Raw genomic sequence first — 25576 nt, 5'->3', positions numbered from 1 at the left:
ATAGTTTTGATTCACACTCCTTAATTATGTTGAACATCTTTTTGTATATTTATTGGTCATTTGTATATCTTTGGAGAAATGTCTATTCAAGTCCTTTGCCCATTTTTGAATCAGGTTGGTTGTTTTTTTGTTGTTGAGTTTTAAGAATTCTCTGTATAGTCTGGATTTGCAGGGGTGTCTGGGTGGCTCAGTCAGTTGGGTGTCTGTCTTCGGCTCAGGTCACAATCTCACAGTCCTGGGATCGAGCCCTGTGTCAGGCTCCTTGCCCAGTGGGGAGTCTGCTTTTCCCTCTGCCCCTCACCCTGTTGGTGCACCCTCTCTCTCTCTCTCTCTCTCAAATAAATAAATAAATAATCTTTTAAAATAAATAAATACATGATTTGCAAATATTTCTTCCCATTGTGTGTATTATCTTTTTACTCTTTCCATAGTATATTTTGATGCACAAATTTTTAAAATTATTTTTAAAGATTTTGTCTTATTTGAGAGAGAGAGTGAGAGAGAGCACGAGCAGAGGGGACAGGGAGAAGCAGGCTGCCCACTGAGCAGGGAGCCTGACGTGGGACTTGATCCCTGGACCCTGGGATCATGACCTGAGCCAAAGGCAGATGCTTAACCGACTGAGCCACCCAGGAGCTTAAATTTTTAAAGTTTTCATGAGGTCCAGTTTGTTTATCTTTTGTAGCCCGTGCCTTTGGTGTAATATCCAAGAAACCGTTGCCAAATCCAGTGTTGGGAGGCTTTTGTCCTGTTTTCTTATAAGAATTTTATTTTAGGTCTTATTTTAGGTCATGGATCTATTTTGAGTTAATTTTTGTATATGGTGTTAGGTAAATGAGTAGGAAGAACACACTCCTGTGTTTCTCCTTTATTCTCACACTGTAACCACACTCACCATACTTCTGACACTAGATGTATGAGGTTTCCACACATCAAGCAATTCTAGATTCAGTTCAGTTCAGTTCTGACGCTACTTGGAATTAGCGTCAGATCCCGTGAGTTCATGACTCAGTTCGACAAGACTGCCCCTGTTAAAATGCCAATCACATGGGCGCCTGGGTGGCTCAGTCGTTAAGCGTCTGCCTTTGGCTCAGGTCATGATCCTGGGGTTCTGGGATCAAGCCCCACATCGGGCTCCCTGCTCAGTGGGGAGCCTGCCTCTCCCTCTCCCACTCCCCCTGCTTGTGTTCCCTCTCTCGCTGTGTCTCTGTCAAATAAATAAATAAATAAATAATCTTAAAAAAAATAAAATGCCAATCACAGGTCTCCCAGACTGACCAGCTATAATTGGGGTTCCCATGACCTCTTCTTTGGGGTTGATAATTTGTTAGAATGGTACACAGAACTCAGGGAAACACTTTTGTTTACTGGTTTCTTAGGAAGGATATAATAAAGGATACAGAAGAATAGCCAGATAAAGAGATACATAGGGCAAAGTCCAGAAGGGTCCTAAATTCAGGAGCTTCTGTCCCTATGGAGTTGGGATGCATCACCCTCCCCACATGTTAATGTGTTCATTAACTCAGAAACTCTCTGGACCTCATTCTGTTGGGGTTTTTATGGAGGCTTCATTGTGTGGATATGATTGATTATTGATGCCATTTCCATCTTCTCTTCCTTCTCTTAGAGAATGGGGGGTGGGACTGAAAATTTCAAGCTTCTAATAATGGCTTGGTATGTCTGGTGAGCAGTCCGTATCCAGGAGCTCACTGGGATCACCTCATTAAAACAAAGATGCTGTTTACTGTCCAGGAAATTCCGAGGGATTTAGGATATCTCTGCCAGGAACCAAGGTCAAAGACCAAATATTAGAACAAAAGATGTTCCTAGTGCTCTTATCACTTAGGAAACTACAGGGGTTTTAGGAGCTGTGGGTCAGGAACTAGGTGTGGATATATATATATCTTCACAGTAAGAGTCTGACTTCATTCGTTTGCATGTGGATATCCAGTGTTCCAGCACTATTTGTTGAAAAGACTGTTCTTTCCTCACTGAATGATCTTGGCACCCTTGTCAAAAATCATTTGACCTAATATGCATTGTTTTACTTCTGGGCTTTCTATTATCCCATTGGTCTATATGTCTGTCTTTGTGCCAGTCTCACACTGTTTTGATTACTGTAGCTTTGTAGTAAGTTTTGAAATCAGGAAATGTGAGTCCTCTAGTTTTGTTGTTCTTTTACAAGATTGTTTTGGCTATTTGGGATCCCTTGAGATTCCATATGAATTTTAGGATTGGTTTTTCTATTTCTCCAAAAAATAAGTCTTTGGAATTTTGATAGGTACTGCTTTGAATATGTAGATCACTTTGGGTAGTATTGACATTTTAACACAGTTGTTTTCCAATCCATGAAAACTGAATGTCTTTTCATTCATGTAGATTTTTTAAATTTCTTTCACCAAAGTTTTGTAGTTTTCTTTCAACTCCTTAGTTAGTTCCTAATATTTTACTCTTTTGATTTTTTTATATTATCATAAATGGAATTGTTTCTTAATTTCCTTTTTATTTATTTATTTATATTTCAGGGTGAGAGAGAGCGGGGGTGGGGAGGAACAGAAGGAGAGGGAGAGAGATTTTTTTTTCTTTTTTAAGATTTTACTTATTATTTGTCAGAGAGCATGTGCATGCAGAAGCAGGGGGAGTGGCAGGCAGAGGGAGAGGGAGAAGCAGACTCTCTGCTGAACAGGAGCCCAATGCGTGGCTCAATCCCAGGACCCTGGGATGATGACCTGAGCCAAAGGCAGACACTTAACTGACTGAGCCACCCAGGTGCCCCTGGGAGAGAGAATCTTAAGCAGGCTTCATGCTCAGTGCAGAGCCTGACATGAGGCTGGATCTTACAACCCTGAGATCATGACCTGAGTCGAAATCAAGAGTTGTCGCTTAGCCAGTGGAGACACCCAGGCACCCCTTAATTTCCTTTTTAGGTTGTTCATTGTTAGTGTAAAGAAATACAACTGAAATCTGTGTTGACTTCATACCTTGCTACTTTGTTGGATTCATTTAATGATTCTAACAGGGTTTTTGGGGGGGGGGTTTGGTGGGATCCTTAGGTTTTTTGTTTTTGTTTTTTTTAATTTGAGAGAGCAAGAGAGAGCATGAGCAGGGGTGGGGAAGGACAGACAGAGAGGGAGAAACAGACTCCCCACTGAGCAGGGAGGCTGATGCGGACCTCCATCCCAGGACCCGGGAACCATGACCTGAGCCGAAGGCACACGCCTAACCGACTGAGCCACCCACGCACCCTAGGGGTTTTCTTCACGTAAAAAATTATGTCCCAGTAGACTTAAAAACAGATGTTATACATAGTATCTTCTCCAGCCACAACTAGGTGAAGTTAGAAATGAATAACAAGTAAAACTGGAAAATTCACAAATTTGTGTAGATTAAACAACACAAAAGAGTTATTCATTTATTAGAGAGAGAGTGAGTAGGGGAGGGGCGGATGGAGAGGGAGAGAGAAACTCAAGCAGACTCCATGCTGAGTGGGGAGCCCCATGCAGGGCTTGATCTCATGACCCTGAGATCAGACCTGGGTGCCCCTAAACAACATACTTTTAAACAATCAGTGGACAAATTCCTAGAAACATAAGATCTTCCAGGACTTAAAAAAAAAATCTGTCAGGACTAAATCACAAAGAAATATAAAATCTAAATAGACCTATCACTAATAAGGAGATTGAGTCTATAATAAAAAACTCCTGACAAAGAAAAGCCTTGTTCCTGATGGCTTCTCTGGTAAATTCTCCCAACCATGTTAAAGAACTAATTCCAGGGGTGTCTGGCTGGCTCAGTCGGAAGAGCATTGTGGCTCTTGATCTCAGGTATGTGAATTGGTGCCCCACGTTGGGTGTAGAGATTACTTAAAAACAAAATTTTAAAAAGAACTAATTTCAATCCTTCTCAAAATTTTCCAAAAAATTTTGGAAATTTTGGAAATTTCCATTTTACTAACTCATTCTGTGAGGCCAGCATTACCTTGATACCAAAGCCAGATAAAGACACAGCAAGAAGACTAGAGACCATTATGTCTTGTGAACATTAATGCAGAAATCCTCAACAAAGTACTAGCAACCTGAATTTAGCAGCATATTTAAAGGATTATACACCATGACCAAGTAGGATTTATTCCTGGAATGCAACAGTTGTTCAAAGTATGAAAATCTATTAGTGTAATATCCCAGCTTGACAGAATGATGGGGGAAAAGTCCATATGATCATCTCATTCAATGTACAAATAAAATGTCTTTTTGTTTTTTCTTTTTAAGATTTTATTTATTTATTTGTCAGAGAGAGAGGGAGAGAGAGAACAAGCAGGGGGAGCGGCAGGCAGAAGGAGAAGCAGGCTCCCCGCCGAGCAAGGAGCCCGATGCGGGACTCAGTCCCAGGATCCTGGGATCATGATGTGAGCCAAAGGTAGACGCTCAACCGACTGAGCCACCCAGGCGTCCCACAGATAAATTGTCTTTTTCTTGTCCACATGAAACTAAGTTTTATGATGACATTCTCATTTTTAATGTTTCCTTCATGTTTCTTTATAATAATAGCTGAATTGAGCATTGTATACTTAATCTTTACAACCCCATGAGTTAATCACTGTTTTTATTTATGTTTTACAAAGACATAAACTGAACCTCAGAATGATGCCTAAGGTTACCAAGCTAGTTAGTAGTAGAATAGAATAAAGTGTTATTGAAGACTCTGGTATCCTCTAACTTTCCAACAAAGATCAACCACTTATTCTACCTACTTCTAATTGCTTGGATTAAGAATATTGTGGATTGGGCGCCTGGGTGGCTCAGATGGTTAAGCGTCTGCCTTCAGCTCAGGTCATGACTCAGGGTCCTGGGATCGAGTTCCGCATCGGGCTTCCTGCTCCTTGGGAGCCTGCTTCTCCCTCTGCCTCTCTCTCTCTTTCTCTCTGTCTCTCATGAATAAATAAATAAAATCTTAAAAAAAAAAAAATATTGTGGATTTCTTTTTGGAAATGTTCACTTCATGTGGTATTTTAATGTAGATTCAAATATTTGCACATGAAACATCCTGTATACTGTCATTGTGTCCAATCAGTTTTCAGATATTTAAAAATCTACTTAGGCGGTTAGGATTATCTCTTGATTCACATGGATCATTTTGTTTGACATCCAGTGATGGTCTCTAATCTGTGGTTCCCAAGCCAGTTCTACAGGAAAGCTCCTCAATGAATATAAATAGTATTCTTTTAAAATAGACCTTTCCCTATGTGCAGTTGTGAAGTTAATTTTCTTTTTACATAAAAGCAAGACATTTAAAAGATGTATTAGGAATTTCCAAAAAAGGGATTTTAATATGCAGCATTTTCTAGGCTTCTTTGGCACCAAGCCCTTTGTTTATAGAACAAAACTATACCAGTAAATTGTTGACTCTAGGCATAAAGGAGAACAATTTTACATACATCTGTGAGCTGATATTTAGCTACCAATAAGTATAATTAAGAAAGAAGGGGCCATGGGTGCCTGGCTGGCTCAGTCGGTAGAACATGTGACTCTTGATTTCAGGCTTGTGGGTTTGAGCCCCACGTTGGGTGTAGAGATTACTTAAAAAAATAAAGTCTTTAAAAAAAAAAGAAAGAAGTGACCAGGAACACAAAGACCAGACAGTTCTGCCACCCAGATGCTCTGTAACTTGGGAAAGCTTTTTCACATCGCTAAGTTTCCTTTTGTGCAAAATGAAGGGTTGAATTGCTCTCTTCAGTTATTTTAAAAAAACATTTTTTATTTATTTGCCAGAGAGCATGCGAACATGCGCAAGCAGGGGGAGCAGCAGGCAGAGGGAGAGGGAGAAGCGGGCTCCCTGCTAAGCCCAAGCTAAAGGCAGATGCTTAACCGACTGAACCACCCAGGTGTCCCTACTGTCTTCGATTTATCTTTAATGCTTAATGTGAATATTATAAACATTTCAGATATTCTCAAAAATTTTTTTTGAAATTTTCTGAATTGAGAATTTTTGAAAACTTGTTTTCTAAAATGAATTAGTCAAATGATAATGGGAGGCAGTGTGGCATAGGAAGCAACCTGTACTTTGGATGTAGTTATTCTAGGTTTCAGTCTCAGCTCTACCACTTCTTATTATTCCTAGGCAAGGATATTCTTAGACAAGTTACCTAACCTCTTGAACCCTTGACTTTCTCAGTAGTGAAAATGAGGGCTTTATTACTTACAGTGCCTATTACATAGTAATAGGTGCTTAGTAAATGGAAGCTGCTGGTATTTAAGAGAGTTCAGTAATTAAATGTGAATAATAAAGATCTGAGTGTAAGAGTTTTAGTTATAGATCAGAGGCCGTGTGTGATTGCTTCCTGAAGGGACCTCAAATTCCATTTCTCCTGCTACTACCAGAGAGGGCATATTGCTTACTGCATAAAGCAAAAGTATTTGTGTAGTAGGAAGGAGGGAACAAAGATCACTGGTTTTTGCCAAGTTTCTCTCTGGGAATAACTGAAAACAAGTTAAAATATCCATCCCCAGCAACCTAGGGCCAACAATCCAACTGGAATTTAGAGAGTACTTAAATATCAACTGAGATTTCACATCAACCTCCTACAGTGTCTGTTAGTATAAACAGGTGAGGTGTGGGAAGAGAAACACTTCTTAGGAAAGCACTCTAGTGATTACACTTGGGTAATCTAGAGTGTTACCTAAGCCCTATCCAAATAGTTGAATGAGACATCTAGTTAAAACACTACACCATTTATTGTTTGTGATACCTTCCTTGAATCTTTCTTTTTTTTTTTTTAGATAGGTCAAGCATTACTGTTTTGGAAGTGGGTTGCCAAGTGGCGTTGCCGTACACTTGTCTTCTGACTCGGGAGAGGAAGTTAGACCAAGGATGGAATAGGAGAAGGTTATAGAATAGTCCACACACTTTCCTCCAATTTCCCCAATGCGTCTTGCTAGTTAGAGATTGGTTGGGGTTCAGGGTATTTTTTGCCCTAAAGAGATATACCTTTCTCCTTCTAATGCTATAAATCAATTACACTTTGGTGTAAATTGCTGTAATTAATGCAGTATTATCCTGAATCCTTAGGAGGGCAGTTAATGGAAGGGGAGTTAGCTATAGAGGAGGAAGGAAGGAAGAAAAGATCATCTTGGAGCAAGGGCTATATCTCAGTAAGACAGACCTGGATGCACCTTCCCAATAGGGGATTTGTAGTAGCAGTTGACATTAGACACTAGCCCTGGGAGATTAGAGGGAGAAAGTGCATTTTCAAAGTGCACTTTGGCAATATGTATCAAGAACTTTAAAAATTATATATATTCCTTGGCTCATAATTTTAATTGAATTCTAAAGGGGGAAATTCTAAATACAGAGAGACTTTAAGCAAAAATGTTCATCAGAGTGCTATTTTAATAGTGGAAAATCAAAAGCAATTTTAACATCTATATGTAAATTGCTTTGGCCAATTGGAATGTTATATAACTAATGGTTTCTTAATGTATTAAGAGTGCTCAAAATTGTATGTATCAAGGAAAGCGGAATCTCACAGGGAAGAGAAAATACAAAAAGCTCCTCATCTGGTGACTGTAAGCGGTGATGTGGGAGGTGGGGATGGTTAGTGGAAAGGGAGGAGTAGAGGAGGGATTGGTTCCCAAGCCAGGAGAGAAAACATCAGAAGAGTCCTACAAAGATCAAAAAGCAAAGGTGGATGGATTCTTCTCAAATGCTTATAGTGTAGAAAAGAGAAGCAAAGCCCATTAACCAGTTCCCCCTATAATTAAAAGTTTCGATGGAGGTTGAATCAAAAACCCCAAATCCAGGGGCGGCTGGGTGGCTCAGTTGGTTAAGCATCTGACTCTTGATTTTGGTTCAGGTCATGATCTTGGGATCTCCACGCCATGTCAGACTCTGCACTTAGTGGGAAGTCTGCTTTTCTTCCTCTCTCTCTCCCTCTGCCCCTCCCCCCAACTCAAGCACGCTCTCTCTCTCTAAAATAAATAAGTCTTTAAAAAAACCACTTTGCTTTACCAGAAGTAAATTTTTCTTACAAAGATACACAAAATTATTTCAACAGTTTTCCTCATTCTTAGTAAATGACACTGTCATCCCTCCACTTAAGCTTGAGTTCATCTTAGTATTTCTTTTCCACCCCCATATATTTATCATTCAGTCCTTTTGGCTCTAGCTTTACAGTATACCCCAAATCTGTCCTCTTCTTTCCCTCTTAACTGCTACGATCCTATTCTAAACTTCCATTCTCTTTCCCTTCGACTTCTGTATAGTCTCTTAGCTGGTGTCTTGCTCTCCTTCATGCCCTCTGCAATTCTTTTTTTTTTTTTTTTAAGATTTTATTTATTCATTTGAGACACAGAGATACAGAGAGAGAGTGTGAGCAGGGAGAGAGGCAGAGGGAGAAGGAGAAGCAGGCTCCCTGCTGAGCCAGGAGCCCGATGTGGGACTCGATCCCAGGACCCTGGAATCATGACCCAAGCCGAAGGCAGACGCTTAACCATCTGAGCCACCCAGTTGCCCCCATGCCCTCTGCAATTCTTCCCACAGCCAGAATGACTTTTCAAAAAAATCTTCATATGGGGGCGCCTGGGTGGCTCAGTTGGTTAAGTGACTGCCTTCGGCTCAGGTCATGATCCTGGAGTCCCTGGATTGAGTCCCGCATTGGGCTCCCTGCTCGGCGGGGAGTCTGCTTCTCCCTCTGATCCTCCCCCTCTCATGTGCTCTCTCTCTCTCTCATTCTCTCTCTCTCAAATGAATAAATCTTTTTAAAAAAAGTCTACATATGGTCATGACACTCCTGCTGAACTTAGAATTAAAGCTCTTGGTTACTGATTCTCAACCCTGTACAATAGAATCACATGGAAGTTCCCACTCCCTAGGAAAAAATTTATGCCGAGGCTGCATTTTCAGTCTGATTAAGTTGTTTGGGGTAGAGGCCTAGGCATCTGTAGATTCCCCACAGATACTTCTGATGTGCAAGCAAAGCTTAGAAATACCCTAGGTGAATGTTCTCTCCCCTGCCGCCTTCTCAGACCTTATCTGCCAACTTTCCAAATTTGTTCTGCCTCAGAAGTGTCCCCCCACTTTTGTTTTTTCACTTTCAAGTAAACTTTCGACTTCAGAATTAGATTTACAGAGAAGTTGGAAAAATAGTACACAAACTTCCCATATCCCCTGCATTCAGTGTTCCTGGTTACATTATTAATTTGGTACTTTTGTTATAATTAGTGCCAGTATTGGTATATTATTATTAACTAAAGTCCATACTTTAATCATATTTCTTTAGTTTTTACCTAATGTTCTTTTTTCTGTTCCAGGATCCCATCTAGGATACCACATTACACTTAGTAGCCAGGTTTCCTTGGGCTCCTCTTGGCTGTCACAGTTTCTCAGACTTCACTTGTTTTTGATGGTCTTGACAGGTTTTGGGAGTACTAGTCAGGTATTTTGTAGAATGTCCCTCAGTTGGGATTTGTCTGATGTTTTTTTCATGATTAGGCAGGGGTTATGGATTTTTGGAAGGAAGACCACAGAGATAAAGTGCTTTTTTATTATATCTTATCAAGGGTCCATAATGTCAACACAGTTTATCACCATTGACATTGATCACCTGGTTGTGGTAGTGTTGGGTTTCCCCACTATAAAGTTAATCTTTTCCCCTCCTTTTCCATACTGTACTCTTTGGAAGAAAGTCATGGCGCACAGCTCACACTTAAGGAGTAGAGAGTTATGTTCTACCTCCTTGAAGGCATAGTATCTACACAATTATTTGGAGTTGTTTTGCACAGGATATTTGTCTGTTCTCCCCCATTTATTCAGTTATGTATTTATATGGACTCATGGATGTTTATTTTGTATCATAATCCATGACTTTTGTTACTCAAATTGTACCATCTTTGGCTACTGGTAGCTCTTTGAGTTGACTCCTTGATATACCCCCATCATTGTGGGGTTCTTTTGGGCACTTCCTTACTTTCTGGCACTAGGAGATTCTCTAGGCTCATCTTGTGTATTTCCTGCCCTAGTCCTAGGATCACCTATTTTTCCAAGGAACCTGGTCCCTTTTTTTGGAGAACAGTGTTAGCAACCAAAATCTGGGCGTTACCTGTGCTTGTTACTGGGGTGTGTATTATTGCTTCTAGATCTTCTCAGCTGATGGAGCAAAGACATACATGTGTATATACTAAGCCAACGATTTCTCTTTGTAACCATTCTATATTAAGCTAAACATGAGTTGATTCAGATGTCTCCAACTCTAATCCATTACCACATGGATCATTCTAGCCTTCTCCCCTGGGTTATCTGTAACTTCCCACTTCAACACTGAGAAAACTTACCCCCCCCCCATCTGTTTACTTAATTGTTCAGTTCCTGTATATGTCAATAGATTTAGTGGCTTCAGAATTAACACCCTATGGCAAACACCTTTATCAACTGGAGAACAGCACTTACGTGCAGTTTCTTTTGCCTTTAGTCTTAGAGACTCCACTCATTTCCACAGCTACTTAGGTTCACACCTTTCCCTTTCATCCCCTTCAGTGAGGTTGTTTCATATATTTATAATACAATTAGATTCTTTTGTCATAAGCTGTGTTCCATCCTAGGATCCTCTGACCTTTTAAATGATTTTTAAAATTTACATGCATTAAGATTCACTCTGCTATGAAGTTCCATGGGTTTTACAAATGTATAGTGTCATATATCCATTTGTCTGAGTTTTTACCTTTGTTGCCCTGCCTAGAATACTCTTCCTGCATGTTTTTCCATGGCTGGACCCTTATCTTTCATCAGCTTTCTGCTGAAGTGTTAGCTCTTGTAGAGGCTTTCCTTGAACACTCAATCCAAAGGAATCCCCTAGCTTAAAAATGTGTTCATTTATTTGCTCTGTGTGTGTGGTTTGTTTTTGTCAGTCTGCCTCCGGTAAGATGTAAACTTAATGAAAACAGGAACTTACTTCTATCCTGGATATCTAGAATACTGGGTCAGTGAATATTTGTTGATAGATGAATAAATAGTCCTGCCTAGGTGTGTCCAGAATTCCTTATTACTAGTGCATGGTTTTAGTACTCATCAGTAGTGATCAAAAGCAGGCTTGTTCAGTTGGGCTTCCAGTTCACCCTGATTGACTACTTACGAAAGAATTTTGCTTACAAATTAGGTTAAGTGTTTCAGTATATTGAAGATGTGCAAAAAAAAAAGTTAGTAAGTGACATATAATTTCTTGTCATATGTAGAACTGTACAATACCATGAATTTTCCAGCCTGGTGTACATTAGAATTAGGAGCTTTAAAAAAAAGATTCCCAGGCTGGGTGGGAAAAAAAGATTCCCAGGCTTCATCTCTGAGTTACCTTCAGGAAGATTCTGCAAATTTGTGTTTTTAACACCCAGCTTAACATCTAGCCAGAACTTTTGGGATTTTTAAAGCCCCAGGGTATTAATATACAGTGAGACCTGGTGAGACTGTCTGGAGGATTTCAGTTTATAGCGGCAATTATCAAAGCTTATACATACAGGTCTTTTTAATTTGGACTTTTTCTGTAACTTTTTAGGTCCTTACTGTGTGCTATAGATATATCCTAGACACTGTTCTCAAGGAGCCTGTATTCTCTGATAAAGCAATAGAGTGAGTATAAATAATTGTAGTAGAAGGTAGAAAATAATAGGTACATAACGGGGTGCCTGGGTGGCTCAGTCGTTAAGCGTCTGCCTTCGGCTCAGGTCATGATCCCAGGGGCCTGGGATCGAGCCCCGCATCGGCGGGGGGGGGGGGTCCCTGCTCAGCGGGAGGCCTGCTTCTCCCTCTCCCACTCCCCCTGCTTGTGTTCCCTCTCTTGCTGTCTCTCTCTCTGTCAAGTAAATAAAAATAAAATCTTAAAAAAAAAAATAGGTACATAAGATTGATAGAAAACAATTTAAAGCAGAGTGGCCATTCACCCTGAGAAGAAGGTAAAAGTATAGTCTAATTCTTAAAGAGAATGTATACAGAGGAGGGGAAACCCCAGTCTTCTACAGAAGGCTGTGAGGAAATTGAAAGTTAAGGGGGGAGCCTATTAAAAGTCAGAAGGCAGTAGCCAAATTGATAAAAGGCCTAGAGTGGTCAGAAACTCAAGTCCAGACTGTTAGAGCTGTCAAAGCCAGTGGTTCTTTTTTTTTTTTTTTTTTTAAGAGGGCAGGGCAGGGGCAGGAGGAGAGAGAATCCTAGGTAGGCTCCACACCCAGTGCAGAGCCTGATGCGGGGCTTGATCTCATGATCTGAGTCGGACTCTTAACTAACTGAGCCACCCAGGCACCCCAAAGCCAGTTTATCTTATTAATAGAGCTCTAGAGTAATTAACAGAGCGTTTCAATTTTAGTTTCAAAATTTGTACAGTATTCTTAACATAAAAATTTTTTTCCTATCTAAATTTATATACTAGTAGGTTTTTCAAAAAGTAAACAATTGCATACATAAATAATCCAAACTTCAGGTTTTTTGGTTTTTTTAAGGTCTGAAAAGGACAACCAGTCCAAACTAAGTCCCTCATGGTGCACATAGAGGAAGCTAAAATCTTTTAAAGAGTTAAAATGTGGCTACTCCATGGTTACAGGGTACAAAATCAAGGCAAGAACCTCAGGCTCCATGGGGTGCCTGGATGGCTCAGTTGTTAAGCGTCTGCCTTTGGCTCAGGTCATGATCCCAGGGTCCTGGGATTGAGCCCTGCATTGGGCTCCTTGCTCCGTGGGAAGCCTGCTTCTCCCTCTCCCACTCCCCCTTCTTGTATTCCCTCTCTCACTGTCTCTCTCTCTGTCAAATAAATAAATAAAAATCTTTAAAAGAAAAAAAAAGAACCTCAGGCTCCTCATTCAGAAGTGCATGTTACCACATTATTGTGAGGTTGAGATCAATCTTTTTCTCCTTTTGCTTGCTGGTTGTTAAGAGGAATTTCTTTAGAATAGAAATGTTATCCTATTCATCTTTGTGTCTCTTGGGCATAGTAAGTAGGACAGAGAATAGATAATAGATATTTGTTACATGAATGGATGGATGGATGGATTTTGGCTTTTGTGTTAGACCTCAAAAGAAGTCTAGGATTTAGCCCTGTGGAAATTCTGGTCATTAGATGTACATATGAACTGTTAGATTTATTAAGTATTAGACACCTAAAGGGAAATAGAAAATAATCTAGAAAGCTGGGTTGGGGTCAACGTTATAGGAACACTTGAATGCCAAGCTACGGGTTTTTGGAATTTACTTTCCAACCAACTGAAAAATTTTGAGCAGAGGAGTAATATACCTACATGCATGTACATGTGCACACACATACGCACAATAGTTAAAAGAGAGAAAATAATGATTTTGACAATTCAGTTGAAGTGTTATAAAAGCTTGATTAAAGATGCTGGATGTGGGAATGGAAAAGTGGTTACAGATGTAATACAGAAAATGGTCAGAACTTGATTGCTGATGAAGTGTGGAGTTAAGGCATAGAGTACTCAAAAATGAGGCTGAGGTCGGGCGCCTGGGTGGCTCAGTTGGTTAAGCGACTGCCTTCGGCTCAGGTCATGATCCCGGAGTCATGGGATCGAGTCCCACATCGGGCTCCCGGCTCGGCAGAGAGCCTGCTTCTCCCTCTGACCCTATCCCCTCTCATGCTGTTTCTCTCTCTCTCTCTCTCTCTCTCTCAAATAAATAAATAAATAAATAATCTAAAAAAAAAAAAATGAGGCTGAGGTTCCCGAGGTCATCTTTGCCTCTGTGTGTGTGTGTGTATGTGTGTATTTAAGATTTTATTTATTTGAGAGAGAAAGAGAGAGAGACGAGCAGGGGGAGAGGGAGAAGCAGACTCCCCGCTGAGCAGGGAGCCTGATGTGGGTGGGGCTCAATCCTGGGACTCCAGAATCATGACCTGAGTTGAAGGCAGATGCTTAACTGAGCCACCCAGGCACCCCTGCCTGTATGTTTTGGAGGGTGGTGCTGTCATTAACACATGTAGTGGTTTTAAATGATGCCTGTGAGGTACTGATGCCACATCTGGGTGGATATGTTGAACTGGCTATTGGAAATATGCTGCTAAACTTCAGAAGAGATGGTGGGCCCAGAGATTAAATTAGGAGTCATCTGAGTAGAAAAGGTGGCTGAAGACTAAGGATTAAATGAGATTGCCAGTGGGACGCCTGGGTGGCTTAGTTGGTTAAGTGTCTGATTCCTGGTTTTGGTTCAGGTCTTGATTTCAGGGTAATGAGATTGAGCCCCGTGTCGGGCTCTGTGCTCAGCATGGAGTCTGCTTCAGATTCTCTCTCCCTCTCCCTCCCCCTCTATCTATCTATCTATCTATCTATCTATCATCTATCTATCTATAAATGAGATTGCCAGGGATTGTAGAGAGATGAAAACCAGGGACACATCCTTAGGGAAATTCCATTTAGAGGGGTGGATGAAGAGGTGCCAGAGAAGGAACAAAGTGAAATCTGAGAACAGTCCAAGGAGAAGGGAATAGGGAAAATACTTAATCATAGGGAAACCTATGAATAACAGATTCAGTTTTACACAGTTCATGTTATAAGCTAGGTTATATGCCAGTAGATAAAATGATGTAAGTTATTGTAAGGCATTACATTTTGCAGGAAACCTGCATTATTGTATTATTATATATTATAAACAGAATTGTTGAACATTAAAGAATATTTTGCTGGAAGCTGGTACAGCCACTTTGGAAGACAGTATGGAGGTTCCTCAAAAAGTTAAAAGTAGAGCTACCCTACGACCCAGCAATTGCACTACTGGGTATTTACCCCAAAGATACAAATGTAGTGACAAGAAGGGGCCCATGTACCCCGGTGTTCATAGCAGCAATATCCACAATAGCCAAACTGTAGAAGGAGCCAAGATGCCCTTCAGCGGATGAATGGATAAAGAAGATGTGGTTTGTATATACAATGGAATAATAATCAGCCATCAGAAAGGATGAATACCCATCATTTGCATCAACATGGATGGGAGTGGAGGGGATTATGCTAAGTGAAATAAGTCAAATAGAGAAAATCCATTATCATATGGTTTCACTCATATGTGGAACATAAGGAATAGTATGGAGGACATTAGGGGAAGGAAGGGAAAACTGAAGGAAGGGAAATCAGAGGGGGAGACAAACCATGAGAGACTATGGACTCCAGGAAACAAACTGAGGGTTTCAAAGGGGAGGAGGTTGGGGGGATGGGTATTAAGGAGGGCACGTGTTGTAATGAGCACTGGGTGTTACATGCAACTAATGAAACATTGAACAAAAACTAATGATGTGTACTTTATGGTGGCTAACTTAACATAAAGAAAAGAATATTTGCTGGACCCAGTGGTTGAAGAAATCTTTAATTTTTTAAACTTCAATTTGAGAGGAGAAATTGATTTTAATCAGTAGGCATCTTAATTGAAAGCCTTGAAATTTTAAAGGGTAAGAAACTTGCATTTTTTCCCCCTATGGGAGTAATACCTGCTATAACTGACTAGATAAATTCTGAATAGTGACATTTTTACCATACTTGAACATCTGTCTTCAGTACTTTTCAGTGTAGTTTCCCAGCAGCATTCATAAGTATAAGGGGTAAAAATATCTACATATTTACTGTTGGTTTCTCCCTAAGTAACGTTTTGGTTTTTCCTTCTTTTCAGGATCTGACTGGCATAGAATCTATGGATCAATGTCGCCATACCTTGGAACAGCATAACTGGAACATAGAGGTATAGTAGGATTCATTCTGAGCTTATTTCTTTTTTCCTGGTTTGATAATGAACCAAAGACATGTATTTTTTCACAGCAGGAATCCTTTCTCTTCATAGAAGTTTTTATTTTTTCAAAGATTTTTATTTATTTATTTATTTATTTGACAGAGAGAGAGAGACACAGCGTGAGAGAACATAAGCAGGGGGAGTGGGAGAGGGAGAAGCAGGCTCCCCGCTGAGCAGGGAGCCCAATGCGGGGCTTGATCCCAGGACCCTGGGATCATGACCTGAGCCAAAGGCAGACGCTTAATGACTGAGCCACCCAGGTGCCCCAAAGTTTTTTTTTTTTAATTTGCAACTTGTTAGTCTTTAAAAATAAATGTGTGGGAAAGAAATATTATGATCAAAGTTTATTACAAATTTTGTAAAAGATGGTGACCAGATCCCTCTGTATAGTGCCCCTCTCTCTCATTTTTTTTTCAGTGGCTCTTTGGGAAAACTTGATTTTTATACATGTGGTTTGTAACCAAATATGTTAATGTGAACTTTCTTATTACATATTTTATAGTTTATTCTTTCGGATTTTCTAGGTAGCTGTATCATCTGCAACTCAGTGATTTCTTTTTTCCATATACAGATCTTTTGTTTCTTTTACTTGATCGTTGAAATTCTAGAACTTCATAACAGTGTCAATAATGGTAATAACAAGCATTGTCCTTACTATAATGCCTCTAATGTTTTATTATCGAGTGTGATATTGTTTTGAGATAGATCACTAGAAATTAAGCTCCATGAGAGCAGAGGTATTTTTTGGTTTTGTTAACTGCTGTCTTCCTAGCATCTAAAACATTCCAGCACATCACAGGCTCTCAGTAAATATCTGCCAACTATCTTCCAATCTTAGTATGTTCATATGATCTCTGTTGAGATTACTATGTTTTAATTATAGTATGTTGTTTGAATAGGGTACTAAAGATTTCCAGAAATATATTCCTAAATTATATTTAGTTATTCAACACACTTTTGAGCTATTAAATTCTAGGCTCTGGTATACATATATCCGGGAACAAGACTAATATCCTACTCTCAGCTTAATTCTAGGTAATTTTAATTTGTAATAAATGTTGTGAATAAGATGAGTATAGGAAATGTCACAGGATCTCAGAGTTATTTTATTATTTTTTTAAAGATTTTATTTATTTATTTCACAGAGAGAGAGAGCTAGCGAGAGTAGGAACACAAGCAGGGGGAGTGGGAGAGGGAGAAGCAGGCTTCCCGCGGAGCAGGGAGCCTGACGTAGGGCTCGATCCCAGGGCCCTGGGATCATGACCCAAGCCGAAGGCAGACGCTTAACAACTGAGCCACCCAGGCGCCCCATCGGAGTTATTTTAAATAAGGTGGTGAAGTAAGGCATTTCTGAGGAGGTTATATTTGAGCTGACACCTGAATGATGAAAAGGAATGATGAATGGGAACATTTGGGGCAGAGAATGAATTTTAGGCAAAGGGAATGATGTTGCTCTGTATGATAATTTTGTGCTTTCTCCTTGTTAGATTTTTATTTCAAGCATGTGCTGGCTTTGTAAGATGACTAACTTGATAAAATGAATTGAGAAGGATACATAGCATAGATTTGAAAGAAAGCACTTAAAAATTTGTTTCTGCCAGTTCTCTATTAACTTTTTCATGTTTTCCCCATCCATAATTTCTTTGCTATATCTTTTTTAAAAGTTATTTAAATTCAATTAATTAGCATATAATGTATTATTGGTTTCAGAGATAGAGGTCAGTGATTCATCAGTCTTATATAATACCAGTGCTCATTACATCATGTGCTCTCCTTAATGTCCATCACCCAGTTACCCCATCCGCCACCTCCCTCCCCTCCAGCAATCCTCAGTTTGTTTCCCTTTTTTTTTTTTTAAAGATTTTATTTATTTATTTGACAGAGCAAGACACAGCGAAAGAGGGAACACAAGTAGGGGCAGTGGGAGAGGGAGAAGCAGGCTTCCTGTGGAGCAGGGAGCCTGATGCGGGGCTCGATCCCAGGACCCTGGGATCATGACCTGAGCCAAAGGTAGACGCTTAACGACTGAGCCACCCAGGCGCCCCCCTCTGTTTTCTTAAATACCACATATGAATGAAATCATATTTCTCTGATTGACTTATTTCACTTAGCATAATACCTTCTAGTTCAATCCACATCATTACACATGGCAAGATTTCATATTTTTTTGATGGCTGAGTAGTATTCTATTGTATGTATATATATTGTATGTATATATATATATATTGTATTGTATGTATATATATTGTATGTATATATATATATATACACACACACACCACTTCTTCTTTATCCATTCATCTGTCAGTGGACATATGGGCTCTTCCCATAGTTTGGCTATTGTGAACATTGCTTCTATAAACACTGGGGTGCAGGTGCCCCTTTGGATCACTACATTTGTATCTTTGGGGTAAAGACCCAGTAGTGCAATTGCTGGGTTATAGGGTAGCCCTGTTTTCAACTTGTTGAGGACTCTCCATACTGTTTTCCAGAGTGGCTGCACCAGCTTGCATTCTCACCAACAGTGTAAGGGTTCCCCTTTCTCCGCATCCCCGCCAACATCTGTCATTTCCTGACTTGTTAATTTTAGCCATTCTGACTGGTGTGAGGTTGCTACATCTTTCTCGATAAGCTTTCTTAGGAGACACTTTTTTCTTAGAGATTTTCAAGTTTTTTTTAGCATAGGCTATACAAAGTTAGCATATCTTCTACTCTTTTCTGTATCTGTTCTGTTAGCCCCTCTTCTCATTGTTGGTTTTTTTTAATTTAATTTAATTTTTATTTGTCAGAGAGAGCACAAGCAGGGGGAGCAGCAGACGGGGAGAGAGAGAAGCAGGCTCTCCGCTGAGCAAGGAGCCAGATGCGGGACTTGACCCTGGGATCATGACCTGAGCTGAAGGCAGACGCTTAACTGACTAAGCCACCCAGGCATCCCCTCATTGTTTGTTTTTAAGATTTTTTTTATTTATTTGAGAAAGAGGGAGAGCATGAGCATGAATGGGGGGAGGGGCAGAAGGAGAGGGAGAAGCAAACTCCCCACTGAGCAGGGAGCCCAATGCTGGCCTTAATCCCAGGACCCTGAGCGGAAGGCAGAGATGCTTAACCAACTGAGCCACCCAGGCAGCCCTCATTGTTTTTATTATGTTTTCCTTTTTAAAAAATGAGACTTGGTAGAGACTGGTTTATTGTTTATGTGTTTGGTTTATAAAAAGCTCTTATATTTATCAGTTGTTTTTTTTTTTCCGGTTTTTTGTTTGTTTTTGCCTTTGCTTTTTTATTTAAGAAAATCTGGAGTGCCTGGGTGGCTCAGTCAGTTAAGCATCTGCCTTTGGCTCAGATCCTGATTCCAGGGTCCTGGGACTGAGCCCCACATCTGGCTCCCTGCTCAGCGGGGAGGCTGCCTCTCCCTGTCCTTCTCACTCCCCCTGCTTGTGCTCTCTCTGTCTCTCTCAAATAAATAAATAAAAATTTTTAAGAAAAGATAAAAATCTGTTTTCACCCTTTTGTAGATTTATATTTTCTTAGCATCGTGATTTTTATAGTTTGGTTTATTTATGTTCTTTCTTGCATTTAAGACTGAATTTTCTTCTGAAAATACATTTTTAAAGTTTAGATTTTCTTCTGTGACCCAAAAGTTATTTAGGAACATATTTGGAATTCTTAGTAGCTTGTTTTTTTGTTTTCTGTTTATGCTTTTCATATTAATCTTTCATTTTATTTCATATAGGCATGTGTTGAGGTCCTTGTGGCTTAATAATGTTCCATTAATATTATGAGATATTTATTTATTTATTTATTTATTTATTTAAGATTTTACTTATTTTTTTGAGAGAGAGAAAGCCAGAGACAGAGCAAGAGCAGAAGGGGATGGGGAGAGGGAGGGGCAGAGGGATAGGGAGAAGACGACTCCCCGCCAAGCACGGAGCCCAACATGGGACTTGATCCTAGGATCCCGAGATCATGACCCGAGCCGAAGGCAGACGTTTAACCGACTGAGCCACCCAGGCGCCCTGAGATGTATTTTTTTAATTAATATTTTAAACTTAAAGAAAAATAGATAAAGTGAAAAGCCGTGGACCTATCATCCAGCTCCTGAAAACCAGGCATTTCGCAGTACTTGTTTCAAACTTCTTTTAAACAGATATGGATAAAGCAATCAACAAAACTAAAAAGAATAGGAGAACATATTTGCAAGCAACATATCTGATAAAGGGTTAGTATCCAAAACCTTATAAAGAAGTTATCAAACTCAACACCCGGAAACTAAATAAATCCAGTTAAGAAATGGGCAGAAGACATGAAAGACATTTTTCCAAAGAAGACATCTAGATGGCTAACAGACACATGAAAAGATGCTCAACATCATTCATCATAGGGGAAATACAAATCAAAACCACGATGAGATACCACCTCACCTCTGTCAGAATGGCTAAAATGAACAACACAAGAAAGAACAGGTGTTGGTGAGGATGCAGAGAAAGGGGAACCAACCCTCTTGCAGTGTTGGATGGGAATGTAAACTGGTGCAGCCACTCTGGAGAACAGTATGGAGATTCCTCAGGAAGTTAAAAATAGAACTACCCTACAATCCAGCAATTGCACTATTAGGTATTTACCCAAAGGATACAAAAATACAGATTCCGTGGGGGTACATGCACCCCAGTGTTTATAGCAGCATTATATATATATGGCAGCATTATCAACAACAGCCAAATGGCCATCGACTGATGAATGGATAAAGAAGATGTTGTATGTACACACACACACACACACACACACACAGTGCAGTATTGCTCAGCCATCAAAAAGAATGAAATCATGCTGTTTGCAATGAGGTGGATGGAACTAGAGGGTATTATGTTAAGCGAAATAAGTCAGAGAATGAGATACCATATGATTTCACTCATATGTAGAATTTAAGAAAAAAGCCAGATGAACATATGGAAGGGGGGGGAAAAAAGAAATCAGAGGGAAACAAACCATAAGAGACTCTTAATGATAGAGAACAAACTGAGGGTTGATGGAGGGAGGTGGGTGGGGTATGAACTAGATGGGGTGATGGGCATTAAGGAGGGCACTTGTGATGAGCATTGGATGTTGTATGTAAGTGATGAATCACTGAATTCTGCTCCTGAAACTGATACTGCACTGTATGTTAACTAACTAGAATTTAAATAAAAATTTGAAAAGAAAAAATGTATATATAAAAGTATAAATTAAAAATTAAACAAATATGGATAAAATCACACCCCATGTAAGTTGCTTACATGTCATCCCTGTCCAACCCCTGCCTCATTTCTTTTCCTTCTTTTAAGAAGTAATCACTGTTGACAACTAGGTGTTTATCAAGGAATGTATTTTTTTGTTGGAGGTGTCTGTATTTAATCAATCTTATTACATGTATAATTAAAATCTGCTATTTCCTGGGGTGCCTGGGTGTTGCAGTCAGTTGAGCGTCGTGATCTCAGGGTTCTGGGATCGAGCCCCACTTTGGATTTCTTTATTTCTCACTGGTGATGTCTTTTTTTCTGATTATAAATCCCAAATTTAAAACACAGAGTTGAAAAAAAAATAAATAAATAAAACACAGAGTTGATGAAGTTTTTTTTTTTTTTAAATTTTATTTATTTATTCGTGAGAGAGAGAGAAGCACAGGCAGAGGGAGAAGCAGGCTCCCCACTGAGCAAGGAGCCCGATGGCGGGACTCGATCCCCAGACCCCGGTATCATGACCCAAGCCAAAGGCAGATGCTTAACTGACCGAGCCACCCAGGTGTCCCTGGAGTTGATAAAATTTTAAATGAAAGTTCTTGGGGCGCCTCAATGGCTCAGTCGGTAGAGCATCAGGCTGTGATTTCAGCTCAGGCCATCATCTTGGAGTTGTGGGTTCGAGCCCCACATTGGGCCTGGAGCCTTTTTGAGATTCTCCCCCTCCCTCCGCCTGTCCCCCGTTGCACGCTCACACTCTCTAAAAAAAATTTTTTTAAAAGGCAATGTCCAATGAAATCTAATTTATGCAATGTAAGACTATGGGCTTAGGGGCCCTGGGTGGTTCAGTTGGTTAAGAATCTGCTTTCAGCCCAGGGCATGATCTCAGGGTCCTGGGATTGAGCCCCACAGTCAGGCCCCCTGCTCATCAAGGAGTCTGCTTTTCCCTCTCCCTCTGCTCCTCCCTCCTGGTGCTTTCTCTCGCTCTCTCATATAAAATCTTTTTTTTTTTTTTTTTTTTTAAGATTTTATTTATTTGACAGAGAGAACACAAGCAGGGGAAGTGGCAGGCAGAGGCAAAGGGAGAAGCAGGCTCCCTGCAGAGCATGGGGAGCCCAATGTGGGACTCAATCCTAGGACCCTGGGATCATGACCTGAGCCGAAGGCAGACACTTAACCAACTGAGCCACCCAGGTGCCCTCTCAAATAAAATCTTAATACATACATACACATACATACATACATACATAAAATGAAAGTTCTTGGTAATCACACTTGAGATAACCATGTTTGATGTTTTAATACATGTCTTCCTGGACCTTTTTTTTTTTTTTTAAGATTTTTATTTATTGAGAGAGAGCACATGAGAGGGGTTAGGGTCAGAGGGAGAAGCAGGCTCCCCGCCGAGCAGGGAGCCTGATGGAGGACTCGATCCAGGGACTCCAGGATCATGACCTGAGCTGAAAGCAGTCGCTTAACCAACTGAGCCACCCAGGCGCCCTTTTCTGGACCTTCTTACGTGTATGAGTTTGCTTAGTGTACTGATAATATATGTATATACTTTTCCAATGTTAATAACAAGTATATTAGAAGAAATTCTAATCTTTTGTACATGCTGTAGAAAGGCAGTCCATGGTGCAGATAAAGTACATTAATAAATTTTATGTTTTATTTTTGGGGAGACACTTTCTAATTTTACATAGTTTGGCTATTTGACACAGAAAGACAAGTGGCTGTTAGAGCTTTCTTTCTTTTTTTTTTTTTTTTAAAGATTTTTTTTTTTATTTATTTGACAGAGAGAGACATAGCAAGAGCAGGAACACAAGCAGGGGGAGTGGGAGAGGGAGAAACAGGCTTCCCGCGGAACAGGGAGCCCGATGTGGGACTCGATCCCAGGACCCTGGGATCATGACCTGAGCTGAAGGCAGACGCTTAACGACTGAGCCACGCAGGCGCCCTGTTAGAGCTTTCTTGTAATATCTCTTAATATCAGATGATGCTTTTTGCTTTAAATTCTACTTTGATATATTAATATTGTTGCCCCTGCTTGTTTTTTATTGATTTTCAGTTACCTGGTATAATGTCAACCATCCTTTAATAGGAAATGACTTATTAAAATATTAAAAGCTTGTTGCAAAAATACCTGTGCACATGTGCATACCCACAACAAAGAATTCCAAAAAGCATAAAGAAGAAAGTGCTCTCCCTTAATTCCACCACTTCTTAGATAGCTGGTGTTAAGTTTTAGTGTATATCCTTTCAGACTTTTATATTTATTTATATGACTCCATAGATTGAAGTATAATTTTCTTGTTACACAAGTGCAATTATGCCATCTTTATAGTTTTTTTCACTTTAGTCTATTTTAGTAACTCATAAAAATATACATGAAATACATTAAAATAATCCTGGCTTTAAAGAGTTTAAAGCCTAAGATGAAATACGAAAAAAAAAATGCCATTCAAATCACTTTGTTATCACAGTCTCTTAGTCCTAAATACCCAATGTAGTAATATTAACATTTTTTTGTTTCCAGATATCTTTATGCCTGTCTAAAAATATATGTGTATATTTTTCCCCAAATAATCTGGAGGTCTCAAACTTTTTTTCATGCCACTGTTTACACTTAAGAATTATTGAGGACTATAAATAAAATCTTAGAAAAAAAGAATTATTGAGAACCTCCATAGAGCTTCTGTTTATATTGGTTTTATCAATTGATATTTATTACCATATTACAAATTAAGACAAAAATTTTTAGTTCATCTTAAAAATAATAAACTCATTACATGTTAACATAAATTTTTGCAAATCTCTTTAATGTCTGGCTTAGTAGAGGAAAAAACTGGATTTTCATCTGCGCTGCCTTTATTCTGTTGTGATATGTCATTTTAGTTGAAGTATGTGAAGAAAATCCAGTTTCACCCAATTATAGTTGGCAATGGGAAGAGTATTTCAGTTGCCTTTCCAGATAACCGTGGACGTTCTCTGATACTATGGTAGTTTCTTAAGGGTTAGTTGTAGTATGAATTTGAAACCATATGAAGGACCTCTTCATTCTCCTTTACACTGAAATCTGTTGATCTGTATTGCATTTTGGTTTTTGTTTAGTTCCTTATGATTGGTCTTTTTTTAAAGATTTATTTATGTATTTTAGAGAGTGAATGCATATGCGAGCTGGGGGAAGGAGCAGAGGGGGAGGGACAAGCAGACTCTGCACTGAGGGCATAGCCTCTCTTGGAGCTCAGTTCCACAGCCCTGAGACCCTGACCCCAGTCGGAATCAAGAGTTGGATGCTCAACCGACTGAGCCACTCAGGCGCCCCATGAGTGGTCTTTTTAATGTTGATAGTAGTTTGAAACACAATTTTCTGAGGGACATCACTTTTTTTCAGTTCTTTTTTTGCGGTCTAGCCTTAATTTTTATTTATTTTACTTAAAAATGTTTTTTTATTGAGGTGTAATTGACATATAACATTATTAGTTTTGGGTGTACAACATAATGATTCAGTATTTGTATATATTGCAAAATGATCACCACAATAAGTCTGGTTAGTGTCTGTCAACATACATAGTTACAGATTTTTTTTTTCTTGTGATGAAGACTTTTAAGATCTGCTTTTCTTCAGTTCATTCCCTCCCACCATCCTTGAAGCCCACTGGCTACTCCCCTCTTGCTCTGTGCCTTGGCCCTGCCTGTGGAGAGAATATTTGGGGATAGGTAGCTTCGGGATGCTGGATTCAATTATATTTTTCTTAAGTTATACCTCTAGTCCTTCTTTCTCGTTTTGAACTTCCCCCATACCTGTTTCCCAAGAATAAACTGTTCTTTAAAGGCTTTCATGAGTCAGAAGTGGAATTGGCAGCAGCAGCTATCAGGTAAGCTATCTGGTGTCTGCCACCTGCTTTCTCCTCCCATTACTTCTGTAGGTATTGTTGTCTTCTGTAGAAAGCCAAACCATGAGCACCAATTTTAAAGAGGAAACCCAAGCACATCTAACAGGGTAGTGCTGGTGGTTGGCAGGAGGCTCTCAGTTCTCTGCCATGTGAAATGCTCTATGGGACTGTTTGAGTATTCTCCCAACATGGCAGTTGACTTCATGTCTAACTTGACTCTGTCTGTGTCCGTAAGGAACAAGAGAAAAGATCACAGGGGAAGGGAGGGAAAAATGAAACAAGACGAAACCAGAGAGGGAGACAAACCATAAGAGACTCTTAATCTCAGGAAACAAACTGAGGGTTGCTGGAGTGGAGGTGGGTGGGAGGGATGGGGATGCTGGGTGATGGACATTGGGGAAGGTATGTGCTATGGTGAACGCTGTGAATTGTATAAGACTGATGAATCACAGACCTGTACCCCTGAAACAAATAATACATTATATGTTAATAATAATAAATAAAAAGACTACTTCTGGTCTCTCCTTCACCATCCTGGGCTTTGTGCTTCCCTTGTCACTCCCCTCCCTAAGGTCCCACTGAAAAGTGATTGACATTGCACTTTGTAAGGATCCCCTTTGACCGTTGCATGATTTTATAACTTCAGGCATTGGTTATTTGGAAAATAGTGTTCACTGAATTAATATAGATCTTCCAAATGTTGTTGCATTTTACTATATA

The 25576-nt window shown here is 39.7% G+C and overlaps 1 protein-coding gene across 3 annotated transcripts in view; it reads left to right on the top strand.

The window, feature by feature from the left end:
* The window catches only part of FAF2 (Fas associated factor family member 2), a 70504-nt gene that overhangs the window by 22788 nt on the left and 22140 nt on the right, over positions 1–25576 (top strand). For all 3 annotated transcript variants that reach the window (XM_045900738.2, XM_045900746.3, XM_064596534.1), the window contains one exon: positions 15637–15705. In XM_045900738.2, coding sequence (XP_045756694.1) covers positions 15637–15705 — 69 coding nt within the window. The remainder of the gene's footprint in view (positions 1–15636; positions 15706–25576) is intronic.

Source organism: Mirounga angustirostris, unplaced genomic scaffold (genome assembly GCF_029215605.1).
Source record: "Mirounga angustirostris isolate CCGP_5_RB_7025 unplaced genomic scaffold, mMirAng1.0.hap1 SCAF_7, whole genome shotgun sequence".
Taxonomy (NCBI): domain Eukaryota; kingdom Metazoa; phylum Chordata; class Mammalia; order Carnivora; family Phocidae; genus Mirounga; species Mirounga angustirostris.
This window is presented reverse-complemented; position numbering and strand designations above follow the sequence as displayed.